Below are 19005 nucleotides of genomic sequence, written 5' to 3'. Positions count from 1 at the left end.
GTGCAAAGATACCAGGAAAGATGCAAGACAATAAATTTTTTTCTTTAGGTTTACATTTCAAGCATTGATCACTACAAACAATTATTTCAGCAATTGAGTGAGTACTGACATGAATGGTGATACGGCAGCTGAAGTCAATGGAGTTCTGTCTGCTTACAGTAAATTTGTCTTTGGCTTAGAGACTAAAAAACTGAGACTGCTCTTGTGAGCTGGTTTAAGATGAGGTCATCATCACTTTTTGCCTCTGTATATATGTACAGACACACACTTAAGTAGTAAATCACATCTCTAAGCAGCAAAGTTGTTTTTATGAAAACATTCAGCTGTGCTGTTACTTAGTTACTGGGACTGTTTGGGTTTACAAATTCAGAGATAGAAGCATGCACAACAAAACGACACACTTTTCAAGCCAAAAATCTGAAATTCTTGGAAGCATCAAAGTAACTTTCAGAAGTTTAATCTCCCTCCACTAACTCCAAAGATAGACAGTATGACCTGAAAGCATATTTCTATCATTTTATAGAACAAGAAACAACAACAACAAGATCCTAACTTTTTACAAGACTTCAGGTTTAGCTATAGGAAGACTTCAAATTATTTAGGAAGCTGCTCAGTCCAAGTGCATTCAAAGCAATTAAAAAAAAATGCAACTACATTCAGGATGACAACACAAAACTGTCGAAAGCATTAACAGGTGTGAAATTCTACATGTGTCAAGGTTTTGTTTTGTTTTTTTTTTTTTTTTCAGCTGGTGGTGTACCTTAACACACAATGCCTTCCTTCACCCTGCAACTTCATCACAACAGCAACTTAACAGACAGAAAATTTTTTTTCATCACAGCCAGTTGAGGATTGGGGATCAAAACCAAGCTACAGTCCAATTTGAAACCCCTACCTTATAAATCACAGTTTCTTTGTATATCACCACTTTCAAAGACTATTTCTGTTCACTTAGGTTGCATGCTAATAAATGCCTTGACTCCCCACATACGGACAACTATATCCTTACCTCTGTAAGCAGCCCAAACGGATTTAATGTGCAAGTAAGTACTTCATGAGCTCATACTATCCATCGTGTCACAATGCTGAGGGGATCAGCTGCATGCTCTGGCTGTACAACCCAGCTGCCAAACCCACACGGTGTAGTAGAGATGGATTAATGCATGGACTGGAAATGTGTGCTCAGATTATGCACGTTGACAACAGGCCTGATTCACTGCCTCACAATTCAGCTGTACATGCAAGGGGCAGAATTTGCTGATGTTTAGCTCGCTCTCCTGAACTGGCTACAAGAAAAAGCCCTCCCCTACAGTTTTGTTTGTTTGAGCAGAACCATGAGCACATAAGACATATCAGCCAGCTGAAAACACAGCTCTTGCTCTAAGAAATTTGCAATCTATTCCAGCAGCACACACAGTATTCTTAATGTCTCTTAAAGCTTGCAACTCCAGTTCAGACTTAAGCCACAATTTGCATCCTTTTGTAAAAGTGATTAATACATAAAATAAATAATCGCATACTGCATTGAATCTTTAATTAAAATGTCAGTGTTTGGAACATAATGCTCAACTCACGCTAAGAGCAAAAAAGCCAGACTATAAGCAACAGTACCTGTACAGCAGTGATTTCAGCAGCTATACCGAGGAGAAAGATGAATGAACTTCAGTCCAACACCACCAGGAAGGATAAATTTCCTTGCTTTATAGAACAACTGCAGTGCAACAGGTAAACTCTGGGGAAGGGCCACATCTTGCAACTGCTGTGACATTCTAATTCTGTAGTAGCATAAATGGTCCAGAAACAGCTGCAGAACAAGAAAGGAGAAAAAAAAATAACAGCACATGGCCACTACTTGGAATGCGTACATCATTTATGGCAGGCGCTCTACAAATCTCATCACACTGAATGGATTAGGTTGGGTTATTTTTCCTGAAACTGTTCTGTTAAACACACAACTGAAAATATTGTCAAGCTTTTTTTGTATGAAAAGGCCTGTCTAGAAGAAAACCTGTTTTACCACACTATTCTATAGCATAATGCACAATTCTGTTCTTATTAACATATTAACCCACTTCTTCCTACAATACTTCAGAATCAGATTCACTGAACATTTTTGTAATATACTGTTAATCTACAGTAAAAGTTTTACCTTTCTTCAACTCTGTACTCAGCTGCACAGTCTGATGATTTAGCAATTCATGTTTAATAATATATAATAAATGAAAATCTAAAATTAAATGTAATTCTTCTATCAGAACAACTGTTAGTAAATCCAAAGGTCTTGAACTACACATGAATGATGTCATTTCAGGTATGGAACAGCAGCAGCTTTCAAGAATTTCAGTTTGTAAAGTTCCAGATCCACTTTTCACTAGGAAAAAAAGGATAATTGCATAATGTAGATTTTGAAATCTAAAATAGGCTATTGTTTCCCTCAAAGTCCTGCATACAAAAAGCGTAACACAGTTAAAAATCTTAATAGAAGAATGAAGTAATTTTAAAATTATTTTTAAGCTGTTTCTGAGCAGCAAATGCATTAAACAAACTTTATGAAAGCAGAACAAAGTTTTCATTTGTGTGTTTGTTTTCATGCAACATATAAAAATGGTTATAAGAAAAGGCACAGCTACCACTAGTAACTGTCATTCTAAAAAAAGTGAATTTCGGGTCAGCCTACACATCCTAAAAGCGGAGACTGAGTGTCACAGTGTTTCCAATCACTAGTTCCAAGGACTAAGACATCAGTGATCTGTCTTTGCCCAGGACAATTGGCATCCAAGCCTAAAGTGAAGCAAGAAGAACACAGCACCTTAAGTGGAGGAAAAAAAGTGCTGATGGTCAGTGCACCTCCACTGCCCTCGCTTCAGAGTTCAATCTGTCCTGGCTGCCTTTGGCAGGTATCAAGTCAGAATTCAGGACTGAACTCCCAGTAAGCATGGTCGAGGTCACAGTGGAAGTCAGAGGAAGCTGACATGACAGAGCATTAATCAGCAGTTAGTACAGCAGAAATATAGTTCCTAATTACAAAGGATAATATAGTAAGGGGAGCTGAAATGCAAGAACCTCTTCATGGAAAGCTTCAGCTGAATACATCAGAATAAATAATTTGTTATGAAGAAAACTCTCCTCACGTATTAATTACCTAGTATATTTAGTTCTCCCCTGAATGGAAAGACACCACCTTATCCATGAGGGATACAGGCACATGATAAGCATTACTCAAAGCCAGATAATACAGGATTAGGAAGAAAGGCATCATGGTGCTAGTAGAAACAAAGATTTTACAGAAAAACATATTAAACAGCTTTGCAAAACCGTGCAGTGAATTAACCTTGCTAATCTACTATTTACAGATTGAATGAATACAGCTTCACTGCACAGCAGAAAGCTTAGCATGACCTCCACTCTGGTGCCCAGAAAATTACGGTGAACTATAAAACTATACTGTGCTCTCTGTTCTATCTGCCTTCTAACAAAAGAGCTACAAGAACCTGCAGAGAATGGATGCAGTTCCAGTCTACTGCTGGCAGAGTCATCTCACCATCAAAAATCATATATGCACACTAAATCGCATCTATCCAAAACACATGCAATGACTATATTGTTTCTTTTCTCTAGGGTTGCAGGAAGTTTTCAGTAGAAATCTACCAACTACCTGAAAAACGAGGATAAAAAGTCAGACTGACAGTAGCAGGAATTAAAGCACTGTAACTTAGAGCTTTTAACAGGTCTTCAACATACAGGTGGAAATCTGTTTACGATACAGTCTCCAACATATAGGTGCAACATGTACTTTCAGTGCATTTAGCATTAGAAGTACAGAGCTGGGAGATCTGCAAATTAGAATTCACAAAACATCAAACTGCTTCACTAACATGCTTCAGCAATACCATATCATCAGCTTGCAGTTATTCCTAAACAAATTGTTCAAAACTACGCAGCAATTTCAAACCCATCAACATGCTACATATGCAAGGCCACCTGAGCAGTGCCAGCCAGCAGTCTGGGAAACAGTGAGTAACATCCACATAGCTCCATTTGCTCAGATGGTGTGAGCTCAGTGACGTCTGCCCCTTGCGCTCCCACTGACATTATCCTCATGTGGGTATAATGATAACCAAGTAAGATTTGGTGGCTTTTACTTGTATGTTGTCTCAACGTGTTTGATATCATCATACCCAAAATGGCAATTTGTTACCAGATCTACATGCAGCCAAAGCAATTTTAAACAACTATGACAGAAAGATTCATTTTTACTTCAGGATATGAGACTATAATGGTGAAGTACACGAAGGAGAAAAGGAGAAAAAAAATAGAATTGGATCTGGTACATTTAAAAGCGTGAAAAAACCATGATTGTAGGTTTCAATGTTGTATTTTGTTATATGAAATGAACAAAAAGTATCCCAGATTTTAACAGATATGAGCTTTTAATATGAAAAATCAAAGCATAAAATACTCGAACAGTTGTTGTGGTGATAGCTGTGCTGATCTAAAGATGTCCGGCAAGGTACAGGTAATATTTGTTACTAACTCAATAGACATACCTACAGCAAAAAGGAGCCTTCAGCACATGGTCAGAAATTGAACATAATGTGAGGGTGAAGCTAAACTGTAATCTGGGGCTTCAGCAGAGTTCTTACTTCTTCAGGCAATAATCACAGCCAATGCTCTTTAAACTCTCCACTACTCCATTTGCTCTGTCTTTTCAAACACTGATTGATTACCTGAATTAAGTGGGTGTACATGGTCTTGAAAAGTTCATTTTTTATTAGCTTTACTTAAGCCAGCTACACTATGCCTTAAGGAAAAAAAAAAAGGGCATCACAATTGCAACAGGCAATATACATTTCAGTTTCATGCAATACAACCTCTCACCCTACACAACACATCAAAGGAGGAAAATTTGTCTAACAGCAATAGATAATCATTACAATGTATGTTTTAACTGTACCTAATAATGTAACAAAGAGATTTTGAAGGCTGGGATTTCGATATCCGCTTTCCAATTTTCACTGAACTTAATATTGAAAACCTTTCCATCTTTAAAAATTATGCCTTACATCCCCAAATAGCTCAGGACATAGAGATTTGAATTTTACAAAACTGGTAACAGCAATCCCAGCTATCAACTTTGTATCTACACAGGCAACTCCACTTCCCAAAAATTATGTAGACACACTAACCAAATCATTACCGATATAATAATGCCTTAGGATAGACTGCCCTCAGGAGGCCAGAATGAAATCTCTTCATGGGATATAACACTAACTTGCTCAGCACACACTAACTCAGCACACTTCATACACTTCTGTTACTGTTAAAGAAGGTCTGCAAAAGCTGTTCGTCGTGACAGCTCCTATTTAAGCTGCAATATTAAAAAAACCCAAACCACCCCAAAACCAGCTCACCAACATTTTACATGTCCTGCTAGAAACTTCTACTGATGATAATCACTTGCAATATATGCCTCAGAAGCAGGAAAAGACTAACATAGTGAGTTCAATATGCAAGTTCTAAGTTACAAACACATTTCTGGAGATAAGCAGAAGTAAGGCTTCAATGACCTATCTAGGAGAAAAGAAGAACAAGAGTAGTTCATCATCTTCCCAAACACTAGAAAAATGCAGAGAAGAGATATAAAATAATTAGCTTTCTAGGCCACAATATGCTCCAACTAAAGCCCAGAACATGCAAATCATGGTACCTGTGAAGTTTAAACTGAATCAAATGCAAAGTCAACAGAAGAACAGCTTTAGGCTTCCTAACTTGGCAGTGACAAGGTAGGGCACATAAATGAGTAAATACTGCAATACAAAATCTTCTTTTAGTGAGGGTATCCTCTCTGAAGCAGGAAGCCAGCTGAGTTAAAAAACCTAAAGCAATAATTACAGGTGAGTCAGAAAGAGGATTGCTGTACAAGAGTACTGCATACTGAATTAAATGACAGCTGCAAAAGCAGCCACCCTCAAAACATGCCTTGATGGTGTCCCTAGAAATTCTGGGGAGGTGGTGAAAGGCCATGTAGGTACCGGTGACATGGGGTGGGGCAGGAGAAAAGATCTGGAATAAAACATAAAGACCAGATCTGGATAGCAGCCTTCTTTAAAATGCTCCCAAAGCTAGATGATGAGGAAAAGTTTCAATGCATGTCTGAAAAAACAGTTATAGGAAGAGGAGTACAGATTCTTCAGGAACTGCAGAAACATGGAGTAGTGGGAATTTGTAAAACAGTTCATGCTAAACAAAAAAAAAAAGTAGGAAGATGCTGGTAATTAACAAAAAAATTATAGGAGAGTTTTAAGCAATACAGCAGGTGAAAAAAACATCAGATTAAGAAGAGCACATGCTCTTGCTTCCACTAGGAATGAAATCACAGAAACTTTGTATGTCTAATAAGAGAGTGACTGAAGTTTTCAAAATTCAATTGAGAAATCGTCAGTCAAGCACACAGTCCTACTCAAGAACACCCACAAGCGAAAAAACCCAAAACATTTCTAAATAGCTGAGCATAAATACTAGCAGCGCGAGATGTAAACCCCAAATGTCTGTTTTTAATCAAGGACAGTGACACAACAGGCATACCAGAACTACAATGGCAGCAAGACAAATAAGCAAGATATTGATACAAAATATATAGGATAGTCATAAAAATATATTAACTCATTAAATCAAATATGGATTGAATTTCCAGGTCTAATAAGGTAACCTCTCTTGTTAAGACAGTATTACAATTAAGATGATGGCAGTAGCTATGACATCCAAGGACTATAAGGCCAGCAATGTAACTGTAACGAAAGACGGCAATTATCAGCAAGTTGGATAGATGTCACACTGAAGAGGCCAAGATCACTTTTTTTTAATGTATTTTTTTCATGCAGCCAATCAAGGCTAACCAACTCTGGCTGCAGTCCCCAGGAGTGTACAAGACTTCAGTCAAAATGGTATTTTCAAAGACTGGCTTTATGTTGGTAACTTTTATTTCTGCAATAATACTAACCAAGTTTATTAATAAAGACAACAGTCCACTACTGCAGACTTCCATAAAAAAGAAGCAACATTAAATAAGAAAATACACTAAAATGAAATCAAAAAGTAAAAGAAATTCAGATGCAATGCTTGATGACAAGACTGTATGCACTGAACTTCAGTATGATGACTTGAAATACACACATTAAACTTTTTTTTTTTGTGGGGAGAGGGAAGCCGGCATGGATTAAAAGCTACTAGCATTTAAAAGTCAACCTTTGTAAAACCAGTAGTCTAGCTTTAGCAGTCAAATGGAATCTGTCACAATGTAAAATTTAGACAGATCAGAGTGTAGAGGAACAATTTGCAAAAGTGCATACACACTGAACACCACCTTAGGAACAGGAACCGCGCCTGAATAAGGCAAGCAGATGATCAAAATAAAAAGAAAAGTATTTGTGAAAGAGAAGGCCACAGAGAAAAAAAATCCCCAAACTCTGAACAAAACCCTAAATCAGTTCTTGGTACCGTGAAGGACCTTGAGCAGAACCTCTACAGGCAACTCATTGAAGGTTTTACCCCTCAGAGCAAAACATCAGAAGAGGTTACAGAGGAAAGAGTGACAAATGGCCAGGGCTGGGGGCTATCGCTCCCTAATTCTAAAGGAAATCAAGTAACTGCAGCATGAAACTTCTGAGTTAAAACTGCCTCATATCAACTGGAAGCTGGCAAAAGTGACATCAAGCTTTTGGGAGTTTAGTGGGTAGAAGGATCACTTCTTTTTTCAGAAGAGCTTCCAGAGGGATCCAGGGAACTACAGACTAATTATATTTTTCTGTACATAGCAAACTGCCAGAAATTGTTCTAAAGCCATGAAAACAACTGGATAAACATGCTGAGAAAAGTCAGAGTTGCTTTTGCAAAGGAAAGTCATGCTTGATAAACATTTTGGAGTTCTTCTAAAGACTAAAAGAGATGAGAGTAAGGACATGTAATACAGCATGCTAGAAATTCAAAAAGGCATCTGACACATCCCCTTGCCAGAAACCATTAAAGATGCTGTGCTGCCAAGTTGTCATATCAGTAAACAGTTTAAAGGTAAAAGAGAAATCAGCAGTCGTTCTTTCCTAAGGACATGGATCGCCAACAGAACACCACAGGCACCTATGTTGGGGCTAGCAAAGTACAACCTATTCGTAAGGGTTCCAAGACAGCAATCTCTGAAGCCCACAGTATATTCCAGTAACACTACGTTACTCAAAATAATAAAGGGATAAAGGAATTAAACAAAATATTGCAGAACCATTTCACTGAGGAAATAGGAGTTAAAACCAGCAGACTAAATTCACTGTAGATAAATGAGAAGATTTCACACTGGGGAAAATATAAATCCACAGTGAATACTGTGAGTGGTTCTACCTGCTCCTCACTCGAGAAACTGGAAAAGTAAAGCAAAGGACAACAAAGATGACATAAGGTACAAAAGAGCTTTCTAGCAACAAGCAACTAAAAGAAATACGACTCTTCAGTTTGAAACAGAAACAACTGAGGCAGGCAGGATATGATAGAGGTCTACAAATCCAAGAGTGACACAGACAGAGCACAAGAGGGTGTTATATCTCATCAAATGTAAAAACCCGCAGGCCTCAACCAGAGCTATCAAATGGCAGATTCAAACATACCAATCACAAACTACTGGAGGTACAAGAGTCTGCTAAGCAGACATCACCACGCACTTATCTGTTACCTACCCTGCACATTCACTACTTCCAATGTCTAAGACATCACACCACGCCAGACAGAACTCTAGCCTGACAAACAACTACTACTTCTTAGAGTAGATGTACACAGTAAATACTGAAATAGATTACTGTTGTTAACTAGTTTCCAGTTCTAATTTACCAATTTGAAGACAAGGGAAAAAAAGTCTTTTAAAAATATGATTTCAAGGCTACCAACACTTCAGTCTGGTCCTATGGCAACAGCAGTAATAAAAACATAGTATGTATTGCACCATTTTAAAAAAATTACTTAGTAGCAAGCTGAGATTCTTCTGAGGCTGTTATTCCAGGTTGAAATCACAAATATAAATTACTACTTTAATTAACAGTTCCCTTACCCAACAAAACAAGGGATAATAATTAGGGTCAGGATTCACGACGAGGAAATTATTTTTAGCCTCTTAAGCTTGGTTTCTGGTCAAGATATGTCACACAGACTTTGCCTGTAAAATACTGGGGACAGGTATGGGCAGCAGCCAAGTTACTGGCATATTACTACTTGACTAGTAAAAATGAGAGTACCAGCTGTCCTTCCTCACCTTCGGTGGCCTCGGAAAAAATTCATCTATTCTTTGGCCAATTCCTTCTATCAAAGAGAAACATAATTAGCAATCATATTTTTGGTGCAAAGGCACATATGACATGTAACTCATCACAGTAAAACACCACCACCTCTCTACAAAGAGATAGCAGTAAAGATAAGGACTCCTGAAAGGACTACCTTTAGTGGTATTTTATATTCCAAAGTGAATAACACAACCAACTGTAAAAGTCCCTGAATATACAACCATTCCTTGTATTATTTTGCAATACATACCTGCGAGAAGCTTGAACATGCACTGTTTTCTGGCACAAAGACAAAATTTCTCAGTTGCACAAACGAAGAAAATCTTGGGCTTTAGACTCAAAAGTTATCATCAGTGAGATCTCTTCTTTCTGTACTTTGGTTTGTGCCAAGATGGGAAGTAATTTCAAAAGCTGAATCAACATCTGGATCATGATGCAATGAACACTGGAACTAAGAAGTGAAGGTCCTAAACCACATTCAGAGTTTTCTTCAGAGACGATAAAAACATCAATTACCAAAAATTACTTGATCTCAATAGAAAAGCCTCAGGTCAAATTTTTGGTAATTTTTCAGCAAGAGAGGAACACTCAGGATCATCTACAGCTGAATAATTACTCTGCTTCAAAAGCTGCTTTGAATAAAATAGATGGCTATTTTATTGACTATACATACATATTAAAGAGCATCAACACAGCAGCTGAACTGAGCATTCAAGAAGATACAGAGCAAAATACTTTGACTTCACGCTTTGGAAGTGATATGTGTTTTCAAAACATCTACTGAGCCAGTGAAAAGTCTTTTATGCGGCAAGGTGTGCAACTGTACTGTTCCCCAGTGTATGTACAACTCAAACTCAGAATATTATAGAATTTGCAACTCCAATGACCAATAAAGAGTCCTTCAATGTATACACGCAAGTGCTAGTGGATTAAATGAGTGCTGTACATACATTCAAGAATGGAACTGAGCAGGTTTTGTCTTTATAAAACACACATTGCATATAATTAAATCTCCTAAAGGCAATTCAGGTATGCTGAAGATCAAGAAACTCCTAGCTTTGTAGTGTTAGCTACAAACAAACAAAAAACCAAAGGAAACTCCTTGCTACTTTGTAGGGACTGATAAGAATAAAAATTATGCAGTTTGTAATCTTCACCCTACATGAAAAACTTAACACAATCATACCTGCCAACCAATAAACATGCCTCTGCACTTTACTGATCTTTGTATAACATGATAATTCGAATAAAATCTCTACTCTATCCCAAATTGGAAAACATGACTTTATAAAAATACTGTGTTTTAAAAATGTATCAGCATGTTATTTAGAACTATCGCCATACCAAAATCAGATCTTTTTCAAATTGTTACATACTCAGACCTCGTAATACCAAATGGACTCTTTCAGGTAGCTGAACATACACGCTGGACTTTACCACTGCCGAACTCCTCCTCTGACTAAATAATAAGTCAATTGCATACATCAATCTTCAGCTAATTTTCACCCCTTTCCCCTTAATATATTTATATATTACTATCATGACATTAAAGTAGATACTTATTCAAGGTAGTATTTAAGTCAGAAGCTGCAAGCCTCCATCTACAACTAGAGTACTCCCTGTAACATACGGGGACTCTAGAAGAAAGATAACAGCTTGTGCAACTTCACGAGGCTCTCCAAATCTTCCAAGGAGAATTGCTTTCTTCAACTGATCTTCTTCCAAATGAGCAGTCATCTCTGTGTGAATAAAGCCTAAGAAAGGAGAGATATTTGAAGAGTTACCTAACCATCAACTAAATTTCTCTAGCGCATTTTCCCTGGAATCCTCCAAAGTGAAATCTACTACCAGAATTCAGCACCAGCTACCATTCTTCAGAGTCTCAGAGGTCAGTCCACATCATTTTATGGCCAAGACCAATTTTTTTACCCAACCAATAAAATGGTAGCACTGATGTAATAATAAAAATGCAGAGACCTATAGAAGTCCATTAAAAAAAAAAAAGGTTAACTAAAATTTGGACCCAAAACCATATTTAGTATCACTTTTCTGATTCTCATTAAACACATGAGTATGACACCTCTGGCAAGAAACCCCTACAGCTTGCAAGCGTTTCCATTATATTTTAGAATTTACGACAGCACTTGCATAATTTTCATAATTTCATCCAGCTCTGGGGGTCCCAGTACAAGAAAGTCATTGAGCTGTTGGAGTGAGTCCAGAGGAGGGCCATACAGTTGATCAGAGGGCTGGAGCACCTCTCCTATGAGGACAGGCTGAGAGAGCTGGGATTGTTCAGCCTGGAGAAGAGAAGGCTCTGGGGAGACCCAATTGCAGCCTTCCAGTACCTGAAGGGCGCCTACAGGAAAGATGGTGAGGACTGTTTATCAGGGAGTGTAGTGATAGGACAAGGGGTAATGGGTTTAAGCTAAAAGAGGGTAGATTTAGATTAGATGTTAGAAAGAAATTCTTTACTGTTAGAGTGGTGAGGCACTGGACCAGGTTGCTTAGAGAGGCTGTGAAGGCCCCATCCCTGGAAGTGTTCAAAGCCTCATCCAACCTGGCCTTAGGCACCCTGGTCTAGTGGAGGGTGTCCCTGCCCGTGGCAGGGGGGGTTGGAACTAGATGATCTTTGAGGTCCCTTCCAACTTAAACCATTCTACGATTCTAGTGTAGCACTCATTTGAAGAATACTTCTTGACATTTCTGAAGGACATTTCTTTAAATTTTTCAGTTATCTGAGACTGAGTTTTCCCACTGCTGCACATCTCTTTACATAAGCTGCAGTTTCAAAAAGAGCTGATCTTATCTGCTTTCTAGCTGCCACCAAGAAGGAAGTCTCGGTTTTGCTTTCTACTGTACAACTCTGCCCCTTTATGATGGCTCTAGACCCTTCAGTGAGCTGCTCAAGTCACAAAACAATCAAAAGTATTTTCCCTGCCTTGTTCACAAGCTGAACTGGTTCATGTAGAGGTCTGAAAGGCATCAGAGCTAGCACTAGGTGATCAGCAGAGTACACAGCTATGAGTGGAAAAAGTCAGAAAAGACAGAAGGGATTTTTCCTTAAAGGTGGTGGTTTGCTTGGTCTAGGTTATCTTGTGAAATCACAGCCTTGTCCTCATAGGACTTTCTTTCCAGACACTCTCCTTCTACTACAGGAATAGACAGGGATGCTTTCGTGCCAGCTCCTCGTGGTCTTTCATGTTTCTCTAATAACAAATAAGCATTCTCTAGCAGGACACAAGGGTAGCTGTCTGTCTATAATTAGTTCTAATCCTTCCATCTGCAAGGACAGCAGGTTTTGAAGAAGGAATAAAGAAAAAAGACATTTATTATGTAATAATGGAGAGACAGGCAGACACACTCTCTGAAATTTCTCAAGAGTTCCCTTAAAAAGACTGAAGGTTTTGTAAAAGAATGTATTATAAACTGAAAAAAAAGACATTAAAGACATTTACTTACAAAAGTTGAAGAAAATAATAGCAATTTGTCTTGTTACTTTCAGAGTACAGCAAATACCCAGCAGTATTGATGAGCATCTATTGAAACAGTCAATGATGTAGGAACTTCCCAAAAACTAACCTGGAGCAACCACATTGACTCGAATTTGCTTTTTTGCTACTTCTTTAGCAAGAGAGCGTGAAAATCCAACTAATCCTGCTTTGGTAGCGCTGTATACACTTTGACCAGAGTTCCCTTTAAGTCCTACAATACTTCCTGAAATAAAGAAACATCAAAGAGAAGAAAAAAGTTAAATTACTAACTTGAAACCTTGCATTAGCTTTATCATTTTAGTTTTTGATTTGGAATGGAAAATGAGATTAAAAGAAAAGGAATTAAAAGTATATTACTAAATGTACTTTATAGCCTCCTGCTGGGATAAAAAAAAATCCCTAAATTATCTGTGATTTTTGTGGAATTCATGTATCTATGTTGACCAACAGGTGCCAGGAGGGCAAAAAGAAGAGCTTTCTAAAAAAATATCCTTGCACAGGAAAAAAAAAAAAAAGAAACCAATTTGATTCTTAGTTAATAACTAGCAGCTGGTAGGTTTACATACTGAAAGAGCTGATGAAGAATGGTGATATTTTTTTTTCAATAAAATACTCTGAGGTGTTTATTACTGAAACAAACTGGTTCTGCATTTAGAAGTTCCTGAAATTACACAAAAGAATAAGCATTCATAAAGAAATGCTAAATATAGAATGTCTAAACACAAAGAAAATCATCAATTTACACCTGCTAAACCTTTCTAGAAAACTATTACACAGAATTCCACTGGATTACACAGCAACTTACCTATATTGACAATAGCACCTCCTTGTTGTTGAATCATACTTTTTACAGCAGCTTTGCATGTCAACATTGTTCCCAAAAGGTTAGTGTGAATCTGGGCTATCATATCTTCAGTCTTGGTTCTCAGTAACAAACCATCCCTGACAAACAGACCAAAAACCCCAAAAGAACTCACTGAACAACCCAAATTATCACATTTACTCATAACAAAACATGACTGATGAATGGAATATTAATGGAAATTTATATGGTTCTATACATTCTAGCACTCAAAATGATGACATTGCAAGGATGACACATAGCAAGAAAAATCTAGCTATGCTTCTGGCAACAAAACCTCCTTTGCAGAGAGGTATTGGTTTGGACTATTTCAGGGTGAAGAAGTGGAAGAAAGAAGAGCAGAGGGGGAACTCAAACTCAGAATGCAGAAACTACAGTGAAAGCTGTATAATATTAGAATTTTACCTTCATCAGGAAAAAAATATTGGTGAGTGTTGTTCGAGAATACCTAAGGAACCTGAAGGTGCACAAGTCCATGGGACCTGATGAGTTGCATCCACAGGTCTTGAAGGAACTGGTGGATAAAGCGGCCAGGCCACTCTCCGTCATATTTGAGAAGTCCTGGCAGTCCGGCGAAGTTCCCGCCGACTGGAACAGGGGGAACATAACCCCCATTTTTAAGAAGGGCAAAAAGGAAGACACAGGGAACTACAGGCCGGTCAGTCTCACCTCTGTGCCTGGCAAGATCATGGAGCAGTCCCTCCTGGAGACTATGCTCAGGCACATGGAAAATAAGGAGGTGACTGGTGACAGCCAACACGGCTTCACTAAGGGCAAATCGTGCCTAACAAATTTGGTGGCCTTCTACGATGGGGTTACAGCATGGGTGGACAAGGGAAGAGCAACAGACGTCATCTACCTGGACTTGTGCAAAGCATTTGACACTGTCCCGCGTGACATTCTTGCCTCTAAATTGGAGAAACATGGATTCGATGGATGGACCACTCAGTGCACAAGGAATTGGTTGGATGGTCACGCTCCAAAGAGTTGTGGTCAACGGCTCAATATCCAAGTGGAGATCAGTGACAAGTGGTGTTCCTCAGGGGTCGGTACTGGGACCGACGCTGTTCAACATCTTTGTCAGTAACATGAACAGTGGATTGAGTGCACCCGCAGCAAGTTTGCTGATGACACCAAGCTGTGTGGTGTGGTTGATGCACTGGAGGGAAGGGATGCCATCCAGAGGGACCTTGACAGGCTGGAGAGGTGGGCCTGTGCGAACCACATGAAGTTCAACAAGGCCAAGTGCAAGGTCCTGCACATGGGTTCACACAATCCCAAGCACAACTACAAGCTGGGTGGAGAACGGATTGAGAGCAGCCTGGAGGAGAAGCACTTGGGGGGGTGTGGTTGATGAAAAGCTCAACATGAGTCGGTAGTGTGCACTTGTAGCCCAGAAAGCCAACCATTCTTTACTGTTAGAGTGGTGAGGCACCAGAACAGGTTGCGCAGAGAGGTTGTGAATGCCCCATCCCTGGAAGTGTTGGATGGTTGGATTAGGCTTTGGGCAACCTGGTCTAGTGCAGGGTGTCCCTGCCCATGGCAGGGGGGTTGGAACTAGATGGTCTTTGAGGTCCCTTCCAACCCAAACCATTCTATGATTTTCAGATGTACTCAGTAATAACACTCTTAGTAAACACAAAGGCCCTTAGCACCTTATAATAAGATGCTATCATCTATAATTACATATAATCTTGTAACAAATAACTAACCTGTTGATCCCAGCTGCATTAACCAAGTAGTTAATAGGACCTAAATTCCTCCGCATCTCCTCAAAAGTATTCTGGACTTCTTGTTCACTGGATACATCACAGCTAAGTGCCAGATGTCCTGCTGTATTGAAATAAAGGCACATCATAAGAATAGTAAAAGATGGTATACCATTCATAAATCTTCTTCAGAATTTACCAAGTCAACAGCTAAAACAGATGTTGAACTAGTTGTAACTTGAGGAACCCATTTAATCCCCAGAGAATTAAATAAGGACAATTTTCAACTATTGTACTGATCAGTTATGTGACAATTTCTTGGTTTATATTTTGGCCTTTTGAAATCAGAAGTTCAGCATGAGCAGACTGGTCTCAGTTCTGGCTTGGTCAGGAGCCAAGGATGACTCAGTTCATACCACCTCTCTGTTGTGATCGTGAATGATTCCTTTCATCTTACTTATTCTATCCACAAGATATGAATTGTAACACACTTAACTTGCCCAAAGAATATTATGAAAAGAAAATTGCACTGATGTAGCTTTTCTTTCAAATTTCTCAGCCTTTACTTTCATTTCCATCTAGTTAAACAATGAGGTTTATTTTATGACTTATTAGTTTTACAAGTTACCTAAGCATTGGACAGTGAAGAAAGTATTGCAAAGCAGCATACATACCACCAAGATTACGTGCAGTGGTTTGGGCTACTTCCAGATTTCTAGCAATAATCGCCAGGCGGCAGCCTTTCTGTGCCAGTAATTCTGCAACAGCTTTTCCTATTCCTCGGGATCCTCCAAAAATGGCGCAAACCTTGCCCATCTTAAAAAATAATTCACAAATTGCAAATACACTATGAATTTCAGGTCCAATATAGCAGAGAATAATCACTGTTCTGGTCAACATCATGGCCCTTACTAGCCTGTAGCATTTTGTAATATCAGATTATAGAGTTAGTTGTTTTATTCACCAAAAAATACTTGAACTAAATTAGACACCACTTCTAAAAATGCAAGTTAATTCTTAATGATTTCTGAACTAGTAAGAAAATTATGCATGTAATCTAGCATTTCAATACTAGTGTTATAATAACTCCTATTCAGTTGATGAAATATGTGATTTACATATGTAAAAGCCATAATGTATCATTCAGCCTTAGGTTTTTTTATTTCTGCTTTTGAAGGAAAAAAAAGCTTTTTGAAATGTGAAATGATTCTGAAGCAGCTAGCTTAGATGTTTAGGAAGGAGTGTAAGAAGAAAGTACTTCCGTGGAGTGCTTTTTTATTCTGCAACCTCTAGAAACCAACCAGCTGTTTTGGGATTTCCTGAGGAGCCAGAGGAAGAATACAAGCAATAGTAATGAACCTATTTTCCATATATTTGAATAAATCCTTTTTGAACCAAATTATATTTTGTCTCCATAACATCCTGAGGCAGTAAGTTTCATTATTTGTGGAAAAGTGCTCCTTTTGTTCTCAATTTGCTTTCTGCTTAGAGAATACTATGCATTTCTCCTCATATCTTCCTCTTACTGTTTGTAACTTCAGAGGCTACTCTTCTGCATTTTACCCTCCCTCTATATCCTCTTTCAGGTGTATTTAGTTACTTTTATACATATGGAAGCCATTCTGTATCTCACTAAAGACTGTCCAAGCTCTTAATCCTGCCACTCTACTTTTGCTTTACTTCAGTCTATTATGCTTTTTTCGATGTGTGATAACCAGAAGAGCACACAGCGTTAAGCATACAAGGACACCATCAACTCATACAATGGCATAATGCTCTTCTGTGACAGGGCCTGGAAGAGCAGATGGTCCTTTAGTAAGCACAGGTGCTTGCAATCAACCCATGTGTCTGCTTACACTGGCAAGTTTAAATCAGCTTCCTAGGAGTAGGAAGAGGATTAAATACTTGTATCTCAGGTGGCAGCCCTTTCAAAAGAACACGTACAAAAAGATGTCCTGCATGAAGACAATTCCTTAGTGATAAAAACAGGCACCACTGCCTCACCAGAATGAGTAATCTTTTTGGTAGTCTTCATTGGGTAGCTAGGCTGCAAGAGATGAATCAAGAGGTCTTGCACCCCAGTAACTACAGCTCTTACTGTCTTAGCAGACTAAAGGCACAACCCACACATTGTTGACAGATTTTTTTGTTAGAAACAAAGTCTCAGTCTGCCTTCTCCATCATGACAGACCTCTTATTTTACAGAATTATCTGTGCTGACTCTTGGAAGTTCTTGCCTACTTGTTGCCACAATGTTGTACTAGGATTTCCTCCTCCATATTTTGTTCTTACCAGCACTGAACACACATCCTCTTATTTTTATTTGAAACATGGAATAATACAGATTAGAAGGGATCTCGGGAAGTCATCTTGTCTGACTTCTCCACCCCCTAAGCAATGTCAAGTGAACCACTGTTTATAAATGCTGTCAGACCTATATGTATTTTCCAAATAATTCTGAACACGCTTAGCTACACAGGACTCAAAAAGCTGCCTGTAGGGAAAGAACTTCTTTAAAATGTATAATTCTACCCTTCCTAGTCTCTGAGAAGGGAAAAACAACTTATCTTAGGTTTCTACTGTTCTCAGAAAGAATAGTACAAGTCCTTTATGCATTAACCAGGCAGTTACAGGGGGAGCATAAGGCCTACTACCAATGCAGCAATATACAATTTGTGTTTTAGCACAAAAGAGCCATACAGATTCTTTGGAATTGTGACTTAGGAGGAAAAAACTGCAGTAGGAGTAATAACCCTATATTCCCTGGTCAAAGAGAGGCAGGGAAAAATAACTATCTTTTGAGCAACAGGCTCTTCTAGGCCACCACACAACACAGACAAGTGCCTGAACCACCTTTGTCCTCTATAGCCCTTCTCTTCTTTCACAACAAGCTATTTAACCCGTGACCACCAGGGCTCCAATGGCAGTAGAGCTAACCACCTCATGGCGCACAGCTCTAAATCTGCTGGAGGACACTTATCAACAAATCTGAGTCGGGATACCGCGGCCGGCCGGGCCGGGCCAGGCCGCCGCCCGCACCTGTGTGCCCTCAGCCGCCTCATCCGCGGCCCACGCTGCCCCACCAGGACACCGCCCCCAGCCCCCACCCCGGAGAACAGCCCGTCCTCCCCTCTCCGCAAACCTTTTTTTTCTCCCCTCCTTTTTTGGGGGAGGGAGGGAGAGCCGGGCTCCCGCCAACCTCCTCCGACCCGAGGCGGCACTTCTGTCCCTCCCGACCGAAGCCCCTCACGGCTGAGGGCGGCCGCCTTTCGCCCCCGCCTGCAAACGTCGCGCGCGCGCCGCGAGAGCTAACCGCCGCAACCGCCTCCACCCGGAGCCGCCCCACCCGCCGCTAGGGGGCGGCCGCGCACGCAGCGAGGCCGCGAGGCGGAGGGAAGGAGCCACCGCCCGGTGGCCGCGGGGGCGCCGCGCGGCTCCGCGCTCACCCTGCGTCTCCTCCTCGGGGGCGGGACACCGCAGCCCGGCGCGGAGGGAGGGAGGGAGGGAAGGGAAGGATACGCAGGGCCTCGCGGCGCTGCGCCTCAGCGCGGCTCCGGCTCCCGGCACGGCAGCCGGACTCAAGGTGGAGCCCGCGGCACGGACAGCGGGGCGCGGCGCCAGCT

The 19005-nt window shown here is 39.9% G+C and overlaps 1 protein-coding gene across 7 annotated transcripts in view; it reads right to left on the bottom strand.

The window, feature by feature from the left end:
• Positions 1-19005, bottom strand: part of CBR4 (carbonyl reductase 4) — a 21436-nt gene extending 2431 nt beyond the window's left edge. Inside the window, exons 1-9 of one of the 7 annotated variants that reach the window (XR_008576954.1) lie at positions 18525-18738; positions 16057-16198; positions 15386-15506; positions 13617-13753; positions 12900-13034; positions 10948-11071; positions 9568-9805; positions 9290-9336; positions 1612-1804 (exon numbers count right to left, since the gene is read on the bottom strand). Coding sequence is in view for 4 of the 7 variants with exons in the window: in XM_054824621.1 (XP_054680596.1) it covers positions 10893-11071; positions 12900-13034; positions 13617-13753; positions 15386-15506; positions 16057-16198 (714 nt within the window). In the remaining 3 variants the exon portion in view is untranslated. Of the gene's footprint in view, positions 1-1611; positions 1805-4356; positions 11072-12899; positions 13035-13616; positions 13754-15385; positions 15507-16056; positions 16202-18524 lie in introns of those variants that run through there. The other 6 variants (XR_008576955.1, XR_008576953.1, XM_054824624.1 and 3 more) reach the window with 6 other exon arrangements.

This window comes from Grus americana, chromosome 4, assembly GCF_028858705.1.
Source record: "Grus americana isolate bGruAme1 chromosome 4, bGruAme1.mat, whole genome shotgun sequence".
In the NCBI taxonomy this organism is placed as follows: domain Eukaryota; kingdom Metazoa; phylum Chordata; class Aves; order Gruiformes; family Gruidae; genus Grus; species Grus americana.
Note: the sequence above shows the minus strand (reverse complement) of the source record. Positions and strands in the feature narration are given on the sequence as shown.